The sequence below is a fragment of the Peromyscus eremicus genome, chromosome 1 (genome assembly GCF_949786415.1).
Source record: "Peromyscus eremicus chromosome 1, PerEre_H2_v1, whole genome shotgun sequence".
NCBI lineage: Eukaryota > Metazoa > Chordata > Mammalia > Rodentia > Cricetidae > Peromyscus > Peromyscus eremicus.
In genome coordinates, this window is record NC_081416.1 from 48,501,775 (window position 1) to 48,522,735 (window position 20,961).

The 20,961-nt window shown below is 37.2% G+C and overlaps 2 protein-coding genes across 2 annotated transcripts; both read right to left on the reverse strand.

Annotated features, from left to right (window-relative positions):
- Positions 1–394: 394 nt before the first annotated feature.
- LOC131897149 (olfactory receptor 5B3-like) lies at positions 395–1,321 on the reverse strand. The gene has a single exon (XM_059248028.1). The coding sequence runs from the start codon at positions 1,316–1,318 to the stop codon at positions 395–397; it is 924 nt and encodes a 307-aa protein (XP_059104011.1). The 5' UTR covers positions 1,319–1,321.
- A 15,991-nt stretch (positions 1,322–17,312) lies between these two features.
- LOC131897154 (olfactory receptor 5B2-like) lies at positions 17,313–19,497 on the reverse strand. Its single transcript, XM_059248040.1, has 2 exons — positions 19,371–19,497; positions 17,313–19,016 (listed from the first exon to the last, which is right to left on the reverse strand). Exon 2 carries the CDS (start codon positions 18,907–18,909, stop codon positions 18,040–18,042), a length of 870 nt encoding a protein of 289 aa, XP_059104023.1. The 5' UTR covers positions 18,910–19,016; positions 19,371–19,497; the 3' UTR covers positions 17,313–18,039.
- Positions 19,498–20,961: the final 1,464 nt, after the last annotated feature.

The window sequence follows — 20,961 nt, forward strand, 5'->3', positions numbered from 1 at the left end:
ACTTGAGATGAGCCTACACTGTAATTTATGGACATATGAACTGGCCTTTGGAGTTTCGGAAATTGGAATTTCCTTTCAACCTAAGAGTTTTCAAATGTGATTCAAGACTAAAAAGTTGACTTAGTGAGTAAAGTGCTGTTTGCCAAAGCTAAGAGCCTCAGAATCTATGTGGTAGAAAGAGAGAGAACTGCCTTCCACAGGGTGTCCTGTCACACACACACACAGACACACACACACACACACACACACACACACACACACACACACACACACAAAGACGAAGGATGAATAGATAGACAGACACAGATAGATAGATTGATTCCATGAAAAAGATGTGAGAGAAATGAATCCAGGCATTGCACATCTTAAATGTGTAAAATAAATATTGTAAATGTCATTTTGCCCTGAAAACAATCTTTTTGAATGCACTCTTGACTTCCTTGTTCCTCAGGCTGTAGACCAGAGGGTTCAACATGGGGATAATCATGGTATAGAACACAGACACAGTTTTGTCAGTGTCCATGGCATGACTGGAACTAGGCTGCAAGTACATAAAAATTACAGTCGCATAGAAAATAAAAACAGCAGTGAAATGGGAGGCACAGGTGGAAACGGCCTTCTGATGTCCTGCAGCTGAGTGCATCTTTAGAATTGTGATAAAAATCATTAGGTAGGATATTAAGATGACTGTGAGTGCAAAAAAGATATTGAAACTGGCTACACAAACAAGAATCAGCTCGTTCACATGTCTATCAAAGCAAGAGAGTACCATGACTGCTGGAATATCACAGAAAAAATGATGAACCACATAGGGCTCACAGAAGGAGAGACTGAATGCATCTGCAGTGTAGATACAGGCATTCAGGAAGCCACAGGCATAGCAGCCTGCAATCATCCATGCACACATACCTGCAGTCATGGTTGTGGCATAGTGTAGGGGCCTACACACTGCTGCATAGCGATCATAGGCCATTGAGGCCAACAGGTAATTTTCCACAGTAGCAAAACCTGTAACAAAGAACATCTGAGTAGCACAGTCATTGTGGGACATGGCTTTGTCTCCTACTAGAAACCCAGCCATAACTTTCGGAGTGACACCTGAAGAGTAACAGAAGTCCACCAGTGATAGATTACCAAGGAAAATATACATGGGAGTGTGGAGCCGAGAGTCTAGGACAATCAGCAGGATCATCCCCAGGTTTCCCATCAGGGTGATGGTATAGATGAGAAGGAAGATGATAAAGAGGGGAAGCTCCAGGGCTGAGTCATCAGTGAGTCCCAGCAGAATGAACCATGTTGTTTCTGTCCTGTTCTCCATTAGGGCTAGCAGAGAATCAAAGGGTGCTCTGTGTCAAAGTGTCAAAAGTTACAAAAAGATTAAGAAGTTAAATTGAACTTCACATTATCAAGCAATATATACTTTGATATTTTCTAGAAAAGCATGATCTTCAAAGAAATGATTGTGAGTTATATACAGGGTTACAAGCTATTGAATCTGTGACATCTTTACCAATGTTCTGCCTAATTTCAATTTTATAGATTGTTAGGTAAAATTTAAACAGTTTGAATTGCACTTTATCTCTCCAATATACACTCATTTTATGCATCTTATCTTTAGGACACATTGACAAAGTTGTGAGCTAAAGCATAAACTTTTGACTAGGCTGAAGATAATACAGGGTGAACTCTGAAATTATCCTTATACATCTCTATGCATGGTGGATGTGGTAGGATAACTGACATGACGGAAATGTTCAGCCTCAGAGACATTCTTACTGAAGATCTGTCCTCAGATACAAATATAGAGCTTATGTTCCTGGAAAAGGTGCATGTAAGACAGACATTTACAATGTAAGAGTCACTGATCCTGACCAAAATTCCCTGAATATCTTATTCTCATCTGCAAAATGGAGACAGTAATGAGACCTGCTTAGAGATGTTACTCTGAGAATTTAAACAGAAAATATGCTGAAGGCAGTAGATATGTGCTCAGCACAGGCAGGTAAGTTTTGTTTATCATGTTACTGTTATGCTTTCATAGCATTGTATATATTGGTTTGATCAAAGTGGATGCTGACACACAGGCCTTTGATTGTCTGTAAAGATTTGCCATTTTAAAATTTCTCTTTTCAATCTGGAAATATTTGGGGGAAGGGAAGGGAGGAATATGATCAAAATATATTTAAATTTTAAAATTATTCTAAATAATAAAAAATAAAAATAAATTTCTATCTCCACTTTGTTTCTGTGCTATATTACAGCCACTGGGATTTTCAAAGCTTTCCAGTGTCGTCAGTCTGTCTTTATTCCACAAATGCAATTGGTGATTTCATAATTCTAGATGAGTCTGCATTTTACCTTTGATATAAAGAATTAACTTTTAATAATCATCCAATATCTCATCAGTGGCAAACCTTAGCCAAAGCAGAGTTCATAAATTAAAGTATTTTTGAATTATGGGATGTCTTTAGCTCACAGATTTATTTTGATGGTAGCTACCATCCTGGATGCTATTGTATCTGAGTCCCTTCTAGTGTAATAATAGCATATTGAATTTCTTGATTGTGATTGAAGCTTTTAAAGAATATTCTTCCAATTCTAACTACTATTCCTGACCGACCTTTCACCTTCAAAATATCAATTTATAAGACTTTGAACATTGTATTCTACCTTTAACAAATACAAGCTCAACTTAGAAGATACTTATATCTACAACCAGTATTAAAGGTTTATATGTAAATATATGTCTGTATGTCTCTATGTCTATGTTTGGGGAGACGAGTAACATTTTTATTCTTCACTATTAGAAAGCTGACAGTTGAAATGTATACAATATCCTAAAAATCATACATCCAGTTTTTTTTAAAGGTCAAGATTCAAAAGTTAAAGGCATTTTCAACCTAATTAAACGTCTATGATTTGTATCCATACCACTGTCAAAATGTGTAGGTGTATTTGTGGTAATTAGCATGAGATCATGGGATAAAGGTTAAAGTGCAGTTTGAAACTTGTTAATCCTTTAAGGACTCTTGTTATGAAGGAAGCATTCTTTCACTTTGAGGATTAAATGTTATTTTTTGCTTGTTGCTTTCCTCCAATAAGAAGCAAGTACATAATTAACAATGTAAGAGTAGAGCCTAATCAGCTAGGACAACATATTTCGTTTTTGTTGATCCTTACTGACAAATAAACATGATGTGTCATAAGAATTTCTACATTCCTTATGATGGAATTTTTCACATTTACCTCAGATTTTGAAAACATGTTGAAATCATCTAATTTTCTTTTAGAATAACTCACAATGAATGTAGTTGCCTTGCTGGTTTAGCATACAAAAATTATGAAAATTTCATGGAGAAGAGAAGCTTACCACTTTCCTTGGAGAGAACAGCCAATCTGAAATAACAATCTGAAATCCCCAGATCAGCCATGGAATACTGTGTAAGTGCTGTGAGAGAAGCTCCCTCTCAGACAGTGGTCAAAAAGTCCCAAATACTCTACTGCAGTGAATGGAGAAGAAAAGAGCATTTGCATGAATTAATGTCCAAACCTCCTTTAATTCTTGAATCCCTGGAAGAGCCTCCAACTTCCTCCTAATTTGCTTCATATACACGATAAAATTGCATCTCTCAATTTGTTCACAAACTATGTTTGTACATAATGCAGTTCTACAAAGCTTCTCATGAAGAGATTATTACTTAAGTCTATCAATGTGAATTTATCTTTGTTTTCCTAGATCTTAGTTGAAGGATTGTAGCTAATCCTCAGGTGAAGAAGGCCTGTAGGTGCTGAAAGTGATTGCCATTCAGATCAATGACTAATGGCCAATGAAACATGGAATACAGTGTGTTCCTCCTAAAATGGCATCACGTTGAGTTACATTGCACTTAGAGGCCAATACAAGGAGATCTGGGGGTGGCGGGAATCCTAGAGACCTTGAGACCTCTAGAGAGTGATTCTGTGAGATCATCTAAACTTCATAATCCTACAGGGTAGAAGCAATTAAGCTGTCTGTGGAGATTCAGCTGGTTTTTATTGTGCACGTTTTTATTATTTTTCTTCCTTTTCTTTTAATTGATGTATAATTTGCATTCAGAAATATCTCACTTTCTAATGTGTAACTCTAGGGAATCTCATCCAAATAATAGACAACAAATTCAAAGTCATATAGGTCAATTATCCTGAGCTTCTCCTTGATAACTTTCCATCCCACTTTCCTGAAAACCGGCTTTATCCAAATATGGTTGTCATGTCATCATGAGAGTGCCCTTATAAGAACAACTATGATTGAGTACAGTGAAAAACTGTGCACCCACAAAATTGATAAGACTGATAAAACAACACAAACTTGGGAGAATGTTCACACTTCCAAAATTGACTCTAGTGAGAAAAGAAATTTAATACTACCTAAGACAATGTATATTGAATTAATAATAAACATTTCCATAGATAAAAGCCCAGGAACAGATGACTTCACTTGAAAATTCTCTAAAGTTAATGTATAATATTTATATATGTTTATTACAGAGAAGAAACCAAGTGAGAGTTTGTTAGCTTTCTATAGGTGCTCTAACAAATTATTGTAAGCTTGGAGGCTTATAGTGATATATATTTTTATCTGCCATATCTGGAAGCCATAAATGCAAAATCTCAAGTTTCACATGGCTTAAGTCTATGAAAGATCCAAACTACATCTCCCTGAATGCGATAGTGGACACTGTTTCTTGCTTTTTCGATCCTAGAGTGGCTGCTAACATTCCATGGCTTATGGTCACATTCATGTTGTTTCTTGGTCTCATTGTCTACTTTCTTCCACATGTGGTCCATTATTTCTAACTATGCTTTATAAGGATTCATATAATATTCTTTAGAATATACACATATAATCTTGCCAATTTCTCAGTCTCTTAAAAGTTAAAAATGACTGTCTTACAAGTCTCTAGCACTTTAGGGACACATAGAGAATTATGAAAGGTTTAAAAAATTAATGTGGACTTTTTTATTTTATAATTTAATTTAATTTTACATATCAGCTACATATTCCCCTGTCCTCCCTCCTCCCACCAACCTCCTGTCCCCCCCCAAACCACCCCCTATTCTCATCTCCTCCAGGGCAAGGACTCCCCTGGGGATTCAGCTCAGCTTGGTAGATTCAGCTGAGGCAGGTCCAGTAACCTCCTCCCTTCACCCAGGCTGAGCAAAGTGTCCCTTCATAGGCCCCAGGTTCCAAACAGCCAGCTCATGCACTAAGGACAGGTCCTGATCCCATTGCCTGGGGGTCTCCCAAACAGTTCAAGCTAATCAACTGTCTCAAATATCCAGAGGGCCTGATCCAGTTGGGGGCTCCTCAGCTATTGGTTCATAGTTCATGTATTTCCACTACTATGGCTATTTGTCCCTGTGCTTTTTTCAATCATGGACTCAACAATTCTTGCTCATATAATCCCTCCTCTTTCTCACCAATTGGACTCCTGGAGCTCTACCTGGGGCCTGGCCATGGATCTCTGCTCAAGAAATTAGACATCAAAATGCCCAACAGTCCAATTAAGAAATGGGCTATAGAACTAAACAGAGAATTCTAAACAGAGGAAGCTCAAATGGCTGAAAGACATTTAAGGAATTGCTCAACATCCCTAATCATCAAGGAAATGCAAAGCAAAACGACTCTGAGATACCACCTTACACCTGTCAGAATGGCTGAGATCAAAAACACTGAAGACAGCTTATGCTGGAGAGGATGTGGAGCAAGGGGAACATTCCTACACTGTTGGTAGGAATGCAAGCTTGTACAGTCACTTTGGAAATCAATATGGCACTTTCTTAGAAAATTGGGAATCAATCTCCCCCAAGATCCAGCTATACCACTCTTGGGCATATTCCCAATGAATGCTCAATCATACCACAAGGGCACATGCTCAGCTATGTTCATAGCAGCATTATTTGTAATAGCCAGAACCTGGAAACAACCTAGATGCCCTTCAACTGAAGAATGGATGAATAAAATGTGACATATATATGCAATGGAGTACTACTCAGCAGAGAAAAACAATGACATCATGAGGTTTGCAGGCAAATGGATGGATCTAGAAAAAATCATCCTGAGTGAGGTAACCCAGACTCAGAAAGACAAACGTGGTATATACTCACTCATAGGTAGATACTAGATGTAAAACAAAGGATGACTAGACTGCTGCTTACAACTCCAGGGAGGCTACCTGGAAAAGAGGACCCTAAGAAAGACACAGGGATTGCCCAATGACAGAGAAATGGATGAGATCTACATGAGCAAACTGGATGTGAGGGGGGACAATGAAGGGCAAGGGTCGAGGGAAAGAGCTTAGGGGAGCAGGATATCCCAGCTGGATCAAGAACAAAGAGAGAGAACAAGGAAAAAGAGACCATGATAAATGAAGACCCCATGGGAACAGGAAGAAGCAAAGTGCTAGAGAGGTCCCCGGAAATCCGCAAAGATACCTCCACAATAGACTACTGGCAATGGTCGAGAAACAGCCCAAACTGACCTACTCTGGTGATTGGATGGTCAAACACCCTAATTGTCATGCCAGAACTCTCATCCAATGTGAACTTTTTGTCAAGCCCCTATTAAACCTGATAGAGTCTATTATGGAAACACTTTATACTATATAGAAATTTTTTTCTTATAAATCCAAACTAATTCTAAAATTATTAGTGGACAGTACTATGCAGGCTGTGGAGTAGAAATGACATCAATATTAGTACCCAAGTGATTAACCCTGAATACTTCAAAACTGGCCTTCTAGACCAGATGAACCCATGGGTACAATAGTGGCATGGAGGTTATGGGGGGTAACCAATCTTTTTTTTTTAATTAGATTTGAAATCTGGTGTACGGGTTGTTGGAGGGAAGGTTATGCTTGATTCTGTTAACCTATTAAAAAGCATGACTAGGAAGGTCATTTACTCCTAGGGAAACCTACTATTGTTTTGCCAAATTGGTATGTTGTCAAATCTCTTTATAAATATTTATTTTTATGTACTTATCTGTATATATAGATGCATGCTGCTCTCAGCCTTGGTCAGAGAACCTTTTTGCAGTGGGTAATGATTAATGGAGAGTCTCATATCTGCCTGAACCCTGAGAATAAGTGGCCATGAGTACCTAATTTAGGTGCAGCATCCATATCAACTCACCCACTCAAAGTTCAAGGACCATCTCTGAAGAGAAGCAGAAAGAATATGAAAGCTGGAGCAGGGGAAGAACACTGTGAAATACTATCTTCCAGACATGGCATGGATGACACACACATAGCAGCTGCACTTACTGCATAAGATAAAGCCAAATTCAAACTTGAATTCCCCTCTACTCCATGGCTCATAGCAACCATCAGGTGTGCATGCTTAGTGCCAAGGGTGCTGCAGCAGAAACATAGTTCTTACCAGTTACCTATTCCAGTGGAGGTGAAAGCATGTGATGCCCAGTCTTTTCTGCAAGCATTTGACATTGTGAAGTAAAGAAATGGGTTATGGAAAAGTCACTACTGCTGGGGTAGGTTTTTGTGATGCAATATTATACTTTGTTGAATAAAGCTCCAGAATATTCACACAGGTTTTATGGCAGGAATTCCTCCAATGCAAATGCTGGAATAAATATGGTGGAAAACCCCAAGAGGCAGCTTTTGGTCAAAATGATTGATATATGCCACAAAGTGTTGTCTCTGGACTTCAATGAACCACCTGACCATTTTATAAGATGCTGAAAAAACCTTAGACAAAATCCAACATCCCTTCAGGATAAAAGTCTTGAAGAGATCAGGGATACAAGGACCATACCTAAATATAATAAAAGCAATATACAGCAAGACAACAAACAACATCAAATTAAATGGAGAGATACTTAAAGAAATTCCACTAAAATCAGTAACAGGACAAGGCTATCCACTCTCTCCATATCTATTTACTATAGTATTCAAAGTTCTAGCTAGAGCAACAAGAAAAAAGGATATAAAGGTGATACAACTTAGAAAAGAAGTCAAAGTATCCCTATTTGCAGATGACATGATAGTATACATGTCACCAAAAATAATCTACCAGAGAATGCCTGCAGCTGATTAACACATGTAGCAATGCAATTCAAACAATTAACTCAAAAAAATCAGTAGCCCTCTTATATACAAATAATGAAAGGACTGAAAAAGAAATTGGGGAAACAACACCCTGCACAACAACCACAAACAATATGAAATATCTTAGAGTAATTCTAACCAAGCAAGTGAAAGACCTATATGACAAGAACTTCGAGTCTTTGAAGAAAGAGATTTAAGAAGATATTAGAAGTTGGAAAGATTGCCCACGTTCATGGATCCATAGGATTAACATAGTGAAAATGACCATCTTACCAAAAACAATCTATGAATTCACCATAATCCCCATCAAAATTTCCACACAATTCTCTACAATGCTCAAAAGAACAACACTCAACTTCATATGGAAAAAAAAACAGAATAGTTAAAACAATCCTGTACAATATAAGAACTGCTGGAGAGATCACCATCCGTAATCTCAAGCTCTACTACAGAACTATACAAATAAAAAATGCCATGTTTTGGGCAAAAAAACAGACAAGTGTATCAATAGAATTGAATCAAAGACCAAGAAATAAACCCATATACCTATGGACACTTGAATTTTACAAAGAAACAAAAATTTTACAATGGAAAAAAGGAAAGCATCTTCAACAAATGGTGCTGGCATAACTAGATGTCACCATGTAGAAGATTGCAAATAGATCCATATCTGTCACCATGCACAAACTCAAGTCCAAGTGGGTCAAAAACCTCAGCATAAATTCAGTAACACTGAACCTGATAGAAGAGAAAGTGGAAAATAGCCTTAAATGCACTGTCATAGAAGAATACTTCCTGAATAGAACATCAGTAGCACAGACACTAAGAGTGACAATTAATAAATGGGACCTCCTGAAACTGAAAAGCTTCCGTAAGGCAAAGGACACTGTCAGTGGGACAAAACAGTAAAGTACAGAGTTGGAAAAGACCTTCGCCAACCCCACATTCGACAGAAGACTGATCTCCAAAATATATAAAGAACTCAAGAAATTAGACATCAAAAAAAATAATAATATGATTTTAAAATGAGCTACAGGTCTAAACAGAAAATTCTCAACAGTAGACCCTCCAATGGCAGAGAAACACTTAAATGTTCAGCATCCTTAGCCATCAGGGAAATGTAAATAAAAATGGCTCTGAGATTCTATCTTACTCCTGTCAGAATGGCTATGATCAAAAACACAAATTACAGCTTATTCTAGAGAGGATGTAGAGCAAGAGGAACATTCCTTCATTGCTGGTGGGAGTGTAAACTTGTACAGCCACTTTGGAAAGCAATATGGCAGTTTCTTAGAAAATTGGGAATCAATCTACCTCAAGACCCAGCTATACCACTTTTGGGCATATACTCAAAGGATCTTTAATCATACCAAAAGGAAACTTGCTCAACTATGTTCATAGAGCTTTATTAATAATAGTCATAACCTGGAAACAACTTAGATGCCCCTCAACCAAAGAATGGATAAAGAAAATGTACATATACACAATGGATTATTACTCAGCTGTTAAAAACAATGATATCAGGAAATTTGAAGACCAATTGATGGAACTAGAAAAAATTATTCTGAGGGATGTAACCCAGACCTAGAAAGACAAACATGGTATGTACTCAATCATAAGTGGATATTACCTGTAAAGTAAAGGATAAACACACTACAGTTCACAGACCCATAGAGGCTAGGTGACAAGGATGGCCTAAGGGAGGATACATGGATCTACCTGGGAAGGGGGAATAGAAGAGATCACCTGGATGGACTGGGGGCAAGTGGGAAGGGAAACTTGGAGGATTGGGTTGGGGAGTGGATGGAGGAGGAGAGTACTGAGAGATGACTGGAAAGGACAGGGTACTTTAGGGTCAGGTAGACACCTGATATAAAGGAAACTCCCATGAATATACAAGGGTGACCCCAACTAAGACTCCTAGCAATGGTGGATACGTAGCCTGAACTGGCCTTCACCTGTGATCAGATTGGTGACTACCACAATTGTCATCAGATAGCCTTCATCCAGCAATTGGATAAAACAGACACAGAGACCCACAACCAAACATTAGGATGAGCTCAGGGAGCCCTGCTGAAGATAGAGAGAAAGGATTGTAGGAGGCAGAGGAGTTAAGGACATCACAAGAAAACCCACAGAAACAACTAACCTGGCTCATAGGAGCTCTCAGAGACTGAACCAACAACCAGGGAGCCTGCACAGGACTGACCCAGGTCCTCTGCATATATGTGACAATTGTGTAGTTTGGTTTACTTGTAGGACTCCTAACGTGGGAGCAGGAGCTGTCCCTAACACTTTGACTGATTCATGAGATCCTATACCTTATACTGGACTGTCTTGCCCAGCCTTAATACAAGGGAGGTTCTTAGTCTTACTGCACCTTTATATGCCATGCTTTGTTAATACTCATGGAAGACTTGCCCCCTTTCTAAACAGAAACAGAGGAGTGTTTTGAGGGGAAGTGGGGGGGTGATAAAACTATGGTCAGAATGTAAAATAAATTAATTAATTAAATAAAAATATTGGAAACTCAAATAGTGCAATTTGTGCAATTGGAGGATCTGCCCCCCGCCACTCCAGCACAAACCAACAGAAATGTGTTATGTACTCATTAAACTGCACTATCAGGTATTCTGAAGTCATTATCATTTACATCTGGACCAGGAGGCAACAAGGAAAAAAGTCTTTCATTTTCATTTCCAATAGAGAGTAGTTTGTGAAATGCTAAGTGCATTTTATCTGCTTGCGATTACCAGCCTGTGCATACATAAACCTTAACAAGACTGCAAATGTATACCAGAAGAAGAGCACTTAGTTATGAACAAAATAACAGAGATTAGAACCTCAAATGCTATGGTCTTTAATATTAGACCAGATTTAGTGGCTCCATATCAGAACATATTATATGAAAAATATTTGTTGTAAATAAAAAAGGAATAAGTTAAGGCCAAAGCGTAAGTTGTTAAAGAATAGATAAAGAGTATTGATAAAATTAAAAATTACCATCCCTCAAGTAACATAGAATGGGTAGACTGATGACTCCCTGGTTAAGAATGGGAATTTCCCTTGAAGAGTACCTGAGCTAGGTTCCCAACATTCATTTTTGATGGTTCACAGCAATCTGGAACTCCAGCCCCAGGGAATACAAGGTCCTCTTCTGGATTCGACAAACACATTTCTAAACAGAGACCCATAATTATATACATAACTAAAAATTTTGTTTAAAATTTTTTCAAGCATAAATGGGGGAGGGGCTACCAAGGCTTCTCCTCTAGCTGAGGAGCTATTGATAGTTGGCAACTGCTGAAGTGGGGAAGAATCACTTTTCTTTGGACGTGTGACCACTGGGACCATGCCCCAGTAGGTGTACCCACATTTCTGTATATATGGGCAACTCTTATTGGTCTCAGTGGATTCTCTTTGAAAAGGAAGACATAAAGTGGGAAGGGAAATATGTTAGGTATAAGGCAAAGTTGAAACAAGGAGTGTGGGTAGACATGACCAAAATGCATAATACACATGTACATGCATGGCATTTTCAAATAATAAATTAAAATATCATTTAAAATAATAATTATTACTTAAATGGTTCCAGCATGAAAAATATCACGAGTACAGAGGTGAATATCTGTGTTACACTATACTGCTATACAAGTTACAGCACAAAAATCTCTGTGTATCCAAGTCAACTTCTACAAATATCAAGGTTCTTGTACTTCTATTGTATGGTGATAGTAAGATGAACATGGAGGTGTTAATCCCACTGATCAAGAATAAGGCCACTACCACACCCACAAGACATATATGTTCCTTCTAACCTTGTTCCTTAATCCAGTGAAGAGAGAGCTCAGAGATAAATTCTGAGCCCCGGCCATAAATGCAGCCATGGCAGCAGTGGTGACTAGCTGCTGTTGGCGGCAAAGACAGCAAAAATATTTGACCCATTTCTGTCTCAGCTCCATGCTTGCAACAAAACTGATGAACACACCTGAAAATATACATAGAACTTTTCAACCCAACAAGTGTACTCAACTACCGAGAGAAATACACAAAACTTTCTACAAGAAACAAAATTTTCCAACCAGAAACAGATGGGTGGGTAACATCTCACTGTATGCCCTGGGTAGGAGAATATTGGGGGTCTCATCCAACCCCTCCACATCCCAGATAGGGATTCCCCAAAACATAACCAGACTATGACTCACTAGGAGACCTCTGTAGATGCTTGCTGCAAATCTCAGCATGACAGTTTACTCTGATAGGCTGCAAACTGAAGGCAGCCTCAGAGTCTTGGAACTTCTCAGGGCATGTGCCTCCTAAAGTGGCCCTTCATCCCCAGAATTCTGGAGTGAAGGTCTAGCTTTAGAATTTAGATGGGTGATCTGAAGCTCACTGGGGGCCTCCAGAAAATGTTAATCACACCGATTGAAACAAGCCCAGTATAAGAGTTTAAAGCCAAATTTGAAGCAAGCTTTAATTAAATACTGGCCAGGTAGGTGGACTCTGTCTAGGTCCATACCCATGTTCCTGGGAAATGGCCCACAATCAAGCATGGAAAGGGTAAGATTCATGATTCATTGCATTGCCCATCCGGTCCAGTCAGGGACAAGCATATATCCTGACATAGTTCCTGCATACATACCTCCTGCCCGCATGTGATCAAGCACATTCAGTGCAGAAGGGTCAAACAAACTTGTTTAGGGAGTGAAAACGTGTGGCTTGTCATCTCCCATAAACAATAGCATCCAGCATTTCAGGAAATATCTGTCCTTGGGCATTTTTGTTTCATGAATCTCTATGGCACAGTAATTAAAACTGTTTAATTAAAAAATTAAAATGTAACTTTGGTGCTCACAGAGGCACATGTGTATTTTGATCATATCCACTCCTTTACCCAACCCTTTTTTCTCACTCCTCTTTACTTCTTCTCATCTCCTTCCCTCCCCTACAGTCTTTATGATATATATACATACATATATATATATATATATGTATATATATATGGAACATATTTACAGCCTTGTTAAGGTTTATGTATGCACAGGCTAGTATATATGGAACATATATGGCATCAAATCTCTCTATATGCCATAGGGGTCTTGGGGGAAATTGGAAGGTTAGAGTGAAAGGTGGATATGATCAAAACACACTGTGTATATGTATGAAACTTTCAAGGAATAAATTAAAATCTAAAAGTAACATATAACTGAGAAAATTCACTATTTTAATTATTTTTAAGTGCACATTTTAGTATAACAGTAAGACTGTTCTTGTTATTGTATGTTTGATAAAGTACTGAGTGTATTGTAAATCCATTTAAAATATAAAGATTTTATGTTGTATTAACATGAAAGAAATATGTCACTGGGATTTGCAATGATTTTCCTAGATATAAAAAGTACAGACACAAGAAACAAAATTATATTAGTCAGATTTCTATTACTGTGAAAAAATATCAGAGCAAATGGACTACTTAAGGAATTTTTTTTAACCTACAATTTCAGGAATTTAGATGCATGGCTACTTGACCCTGCGACCTTTGGACTTTGATGAGATAATATATTATGGCAGGGCAAATGTAGCAAAGGAAAAATTGCTTGATGGCAGCAAAGAAGCAAAGAAGAGGGTGGAAAGTGAATGTGATCCCAATATCCCCTTCAATTGTACACCTCCTGTGACCTAACTCCTTTTCACCAGTCTCCAACCAATTAAAATTTACACAACCTCCCCAAAGGACCAATAGCAGAGGATCAAGACTTCAACATGTGAGCCTTGGAAGGGTAGGGTGTAGAGAGTGTTGGTGGCAATTATGACACAAACTTAAACAATAATGAAAATATGGACCTTCAACAACTCTGTAGCATAAAAACATAAACAATTTAAAATAAGAATTTCACAAAAGACAAACAAACAAATATACAGTATATCCAGAAGAATATACTTACCATTAGAAATAACCAGAGCACTGAAAACAAAACCACAAAGACATTTTACTTCGAAATATCTATTGTTGAAAGTAAAAGCTGACTGGTAATGGTGAGGGTTTAAATAAATTAGAGTGCCTTCTTACTATTGTTGGAAGAAAACAGAACTACTATGGAAATTGTAAAGTAGTCCAAATTTTAGAAATTGAATTACCACATGTGCTAGTAATTTCCAACCTGTCTCTATAAATTGAACTTAGGACATAAATTAGATAAATACATTCTTGACATTGTTTACAAGCATCAAGAGGTAGGAAGAGCTAAATTTTATCATCCCTCTTTGGGTGCCAATAGATATAATAGGATAAAAGGGTAGATTATTGTATCTACTCTGAAAATAAAAAGGGGAGGATATAGATATAAGATAAAAAAGATAGATTATTGAATCTACTTTTAAAAAGCAACTACTAGTTTTAAATATTTTATATTGGATTAGATTTTTGTATATTGTATACAAATTATGTATATTGATACAAACTTGAGATTGATTTTGCTAGAAAGTACTGTATATATATATATATATATATATATATATATATATATATATATTTCTAATCTTGTTCAAGGTATTGTACCTATACAATTCATTTAACAATGTAATGCAAATTGTTAGTCCTTGAAACTTATTATTACCAACTAATTAGAACATAAGAAATGCAAGTTAGTAGTTAGTCATTACAATCAAACTTGTAATCATATTAGGTATGTTTTCAAGGTTAAACAGAAATATATTTTAGATAGGTCATCTTCAAGGGCTTCAGATGATTTAATAACATAGATTTTTTTCTTTTTTTATGACTATGAGACATATGTATGCTCTGGGCAGCACCAATCTACTTTAGAGAAGATGATGGGCATTGAAGAAACTCCATATGGAGTTGATTTTCATTGTGGCAAAAGTTAGCCACTGGGCAAGAAAGTGCCCTTACATTGACTGCTGACAGTATGCTGTCCAAAATGGACAAGCAGGACACAAAAGAAAGAATTGCTGATCCTTGCCAAGACAAAGTAGGACAGCCCTTCAGAAAATCCTGCTTCACAAAAAAATCTGTCATGTATGGTAGGCCTGTAGGCCAAAGATGTATGCCCTAATGTTGCAGAGGAACCTTGGGTGACTGTCCAGGCAGCTAGTCGTTTCTGTCATTTCTCACATTTTTCGGAAGTTGCTTGCCTGCACTTCCTGTTTACTTAGTATTATTTCCTTCTCAAGTCTCTGAGGGAGTTGAAGATTAGATAGTTATAGTTATAGTTTTCCTTGTTAACAAATTCATAAAAGAAACTCATAAAGAGGTGTAAAGTATATAAGTTTGAAAGGCATCAAAAGATAGTTTTCAGTTGGTAATGCAACTTAGGATAGAAGGTGAAATAGATACAATCCTTTGGATTCAGAGATGGGATAGATAATGTAGTATTTTCTCTGAATTTATTAAATGCAAATGGACTAGGTATTGTTGATGTACTTATTGCCTGTATATATTATATATTCTTATTGTAATTATTGTATATAGTTTTTCTTCTATTAGTTATAACCTTTTTTATTTTAGACAAAAAGAGGAAATGTGGTGATATATTGAGTACACCAATAAAGCTTACCTGGTGATCAGAGGACAGAGAGAGCCACTAACTTAGTCATAGAAGTCAGGCAGTGGTGACACACACCTTTAATCCTATCACTTGGGAGGCAGAGATCCATCTGGATCTCTGTGAGTTCAAGGACACATTGGGCTACATGAGAGAAACAGAACCAGGCAGTGGTGACACATGCCTTTAATCCTAGGAAGTAATATGTCGGGACACAGAAAGGTATATAAGGCATGAGAAAACAGGAACTCGCTCTCTTGAGGCTGAGGATTTCATAGAGGTAAGCTAGTGGCTGGCTGTTCTGCTTCTCTGAACTTTCAGCTTTCACCCCAATATCTGGCTCAGGGTTTTTTATTATAAGACCTTTTAAGATTCATTTTATATCAAGGAAATCTGTTCAGATTGTCAACTCTAAATGTACTTCTTGTGTTCAAGGATCAGTGTTACAAACTGTGTAGATCAAGGGGAAACTGTGGTAGAAAATGATCAGTATGTTGATAGTTGTAAAGTCATAGAGTTCTTGCAAATTATAGTCCTGAGATTTATTCTAAATACAATCAGAACTTAGATTTGGAGACTAACCTAAGTGTTTGGTTCTATTTATGTTATTTTGAAGACATCAATGAAAAATTCAATAGAAGTATAAAAACAGACACATCCCAGGATGGAACATAGAGTTTCTATATTCAGAATATGAGGATAGGATGAGTCAGTGAAGTGGCCAAGGTGACACCATCTTGGCCTGACTCCATTTTATGTCTAAGACACTATCAGCCCTCTACCCTGTCCCTGCAAAAGCCATATCTGCCTTGGTAACACATGACCCTGACTGACCATGGCCCAGATGCATTAATCAAAATAATTAATGTTTAAATCAAAAGTAATTGTCATGTTGTGTCTAAAATAGCTACTATTTTCTGCCTCCCCCCCCCCAAAAAAAAATGTTGCCAGGTCTTTGACTCTGACCCTCATCTAACACTAATGTAACTGTGGGTTCTGTGGATTTCACCTTTTAAAATATTGTATCCTTGAGCTTCGACACCAAGAGACTCTGAGGAATTAGCTGTTGGTCACTGGCTAAAATTAAAGTACTCTTATACGACAATTGACTTAATTACTCTGGTGGTTTTTATCTTTAATTTTGGAGGTCCCAGTGAGATTACCCCATGCACACAGAATTTAGCCTCACTCCAAACCTCCACAGCCAGTTTTCTGGCATCCCCTGAAAACATTTCAAGGCCTTGTTCCTCCCGGTGAGCCTGGATAGGCTTAGAATGACTGATGTCCTAGACATCAAAATGTATGTGTCCTTCTGACACTCTTAGGAGGTAAGTCTGTCTACTGAATTCAGTTCTGGTTAAGAAAGACAGGCTTATTGAGGATCTTCTTGGGGACTAAGAAGAATAGACATCTTGGAGAACTTTCTTCTTTCTCATGTGGATTATTTAATCAAAATGAAAACCAACAGGACAAGCAGAGAGGTTGAAGAAATAACAAATCAGCCATAAATATGTTTATGAATGTTTTATTAATGAATTCCAAAATTTGGAAGCAATTCAAATGTATTTCAGTACATGAGCAGATACAATATAACCAGATAACATTATTCAGTGCTAAAAATAAAAGTATCAAGGCACAGAAAGACAAGGAAGAAACAAGTACAAAAAGAAAAAAAGGGGAAATTTTGTTATAAGTCAATTCAATTATTTAAGTGATTTCTATTGAAATCTAGCTGCTGTGGATGATTGATTGATAAATAAAACACTGATTGACCAGTAGCCAGGCAGGAAGTATAGGCGGGAGGAGCATTGGGAGAACAGGAAGGCTGAGAGGAGGAGACACTAGCCTGCTGTCCAGGGAGCAGCATGTAAAGGCAGCAGGTAAAGTCATGGAACACATGGCGAGAAATAGATTAACAGAAATGGGTTAATTTAAGATAGAAGAACTAGATAAGAAGAAGCCTGCCAGAGCCATACAGTTTGTAAGCAATATAAGTCTCTGTGTGTTTACTCAGTTGGGTCTGAGAGGCTGCAGGACTGGTGGGTGGGAGAGATTTGTCCTGACCGTGGGTCAGGCAGGACTGGAGAAAACTTCAGCTATATATAGCTATACTCCAAATTTCCTATTTAGGCCTTTATGTGCTCACAACACACACACACACACACACACACACACACACACACACACACACACACATTCCTTAGAGTTTTCCTTGGTTTTTCTCACTCAGATATTATATTTGCAAATGTATTTTTAATACAAAATAGACTTCTGAAGAGATGTGTGTATTAGGCAGGAATCCTCTGTGCATTGTGGAGCTTAAACTTAACTAATGCATAAGGAATATGGGTGACTAATAAAATTTATTTTCAATCTGAAATTTCACTCTTACATAAAAATTTTGCCTTCTTAACTACTTTCTCAAATGCATTGCTGACTTCCTTGTTCCTCAGGCTGTAGACCAAAGGGTTCAGTGTGGGGATGATCATAGTGTAGAACATAGACGCTATTTTATCTGCATCCATGGAATGACTGGAGCTGGGTTGTAAGTACATGAAAATGACAGTGCCATAAAATATGGAGACTGTGGTGAGGTGGGAGGCACAGGTGGACAAAGCCTTTTGGTGTCCCCTATCTGACTTCATCTTCAAGATGGTAATAAATATGAAAAGATAGGAAACTAAGATAATCAGAAGAGCAAAGAAGACATTGAAGGTGGACAAAAAAACAAGAATCACTTCACTAAGGTGTATATTGGAGCAAGATAGAGCCATGACTGCTGGAACATCACAGAAAAAGTGATGTACCACATTGGATTTACCAAAAGATAGGCTGAATATGTCCCCAACATGAAAAATGGCATTCAAGAAACCACAGATATAACAGCCAATGTTCAGGTGAATACAAACACTTGTTGTCATCCTGGTGGAATAATGCAGGGGGTTGCACACTGCTACAAAGCGGTCATAGGCCATTGATGCTAAGAGGTAATTTTCCCCAGTGGCAAAGCCTATGAAAAAGAACATCTGCGCAGCACAGGCATTATAGGAAATGACCTTGGAGACTATGAAAAACTCAGAAATGACTGTGGGAGTGACAGCTGAAGAATAACCCAAGTCTACAAGAGACAGATTACAGAGGAAAAAGTACATGGGTGTGTGGAGACGAGAGTCCATAAGAACCAGCATGATCATTCCCAGGTTTCCAACTACATCAATGAGGTAAATGAGGGTGAACATGATAAGGAGGGTGACCTGCAGGCCTGGATCATTGGTTAGTCCCAGGAGGATGAACTCTCTCACTTTGGTTCAATTCTCCATCAATTATCTGGGAGCCAATGGATGTCCTACAGAAATGAGAATTGTAGGGAAAAAGAGAATAATAAATGAAAATAGACTTTAGTTTCAAATAAAAAATACAATGAGTTATCATGTCATTCAACTTAGAATGGATATTTAATAAATACTAATGATGCAGAATATGGAGAAAATAGAACTGTGGAGGACCTATACTGTAGAGCCTTACAGAGACTACTGTATAGGTTCCTCAAAAAATGAATAAATGTGGGAAGGGAACTTGGAAGCAGGCAGAGGGGCAATAGAGTAGGAGAGAGATTAAAGAGGTATTGTAAGAATCAGAATAGACACTATACATGCATGGTATTTTCAAAGAAAAAGCTTTTCACTAAAAGTTAAATCACCTTCTGGGTGTGAATCCAAAGGAAAAATGGGAGTTCTGTCAACAAGTTGTCTGCATGTCCATTTTCATTGTACAACACCTCAGAGATGAAATCAATCTAGGAGTTGATTTCCTCAGCAGAGGAATAGATTTTAAACTAAATGGTCAGCCCTGAAAACATACATATAAGTAACATTATACAGACTGATATTATACATGTTGTACTTATATATTTGGAATATATTAATATAAATAAATGTGCATAACAATAATTAATGAAAAAAGAGATCATGAATCTGAAAAAGTGCAAGAAGAGTAATATGGGACGGTTTTGTAGAGGAGAAAAAAAAGGGAGAAATGATGTAATTATTCTCAAAACCAAAAGAAATAAGTTTTCAAAGCAGTATAGATATACATAAGAATATTATTCATCTGTAGAAAGAATGAAATTTTGCCATTTTTAGCAATATGGGTGGACTGGACTCTGTGCTAAATAAAATAAACCAGAAACAGAAAGACAAATAATTATTTACACCTGGAAGATTTTTTGAAAAGTTGATATGACTACTGTAAGCATTGCAACTTGGATGAAAAGGTATCCTGGTAGCTGGAAGCCAAAAAATGCCACAAAGTCACACGACACAACAAATCTCACACAATAGATTTATTAGGAGGGGAAAAAACAAGGGAGTGGTTACCTCTGCTTGAGCAAAAAAATAGCAGCAAACTTACCAGGATAGAGGGCTTATATAGAGTTTGGGAAAGGGGTGGAACTTTCTGGGGTGGAGCTTTCCAGGATGGATATTGGTAGAATTTCATGTCCAGAGATTGAGATTTTTTTACTCTGTAGGATTGGGCCAGGGTCCAGCAGTTAGGGCCGTTAGAATATACTGCAGGTGGAACCTGGCAGTTAGAGGTCCTTGGGGATGGGGCCTGGCCACTCATGTGGGCTCAAGAGGCCTACAACTAGGAGATAGTAATTACCTACAAGCTGAGGGGATAAGTGGAAAGAAGAGCTAGAGAATGTCTCAATAATAAGCAAATAAAACAGTAAGAAGGAATAAAAATCTAGTGCTTTTGTGGGGTAAAAGTAGTTCACAATAAACTGCTGTATCTTCTATAAAAAATGGGAAGAAGTGAGCTTAGGGCACCATACTTAATAAGGAGATAAAAACATTCATTAGCCTTATCTGATCAATACAACTCAACACGTGTGTAGACCTCATAAATGTATACAATTATTACATTACACAAAAAGTTAAACAAAATGAAAATGTAAATAAAGTAAATAAAAGTATATATATTGCATATTTGATTGATATTTTATCAAACATTTACACCAGTTGGAACCAATTTATAATATATTAAAGTTAACTAGAATTTAAAAATATATAAATAAAACAAGCTTAGAAATGCTGCCAAGTGTAAATACCATATACATAATTATGGTATAAATTAATATTTATAAATTCATATATCTAAGAATATGATTAATTATCTGCACTATACTTATATGTTATTAGTTAATCATATGATACATAAATTATATAATTGTTAATAATATATAATTAGTTATTGTAATTATCTATATTAAAATATTCCACAGAAGAATA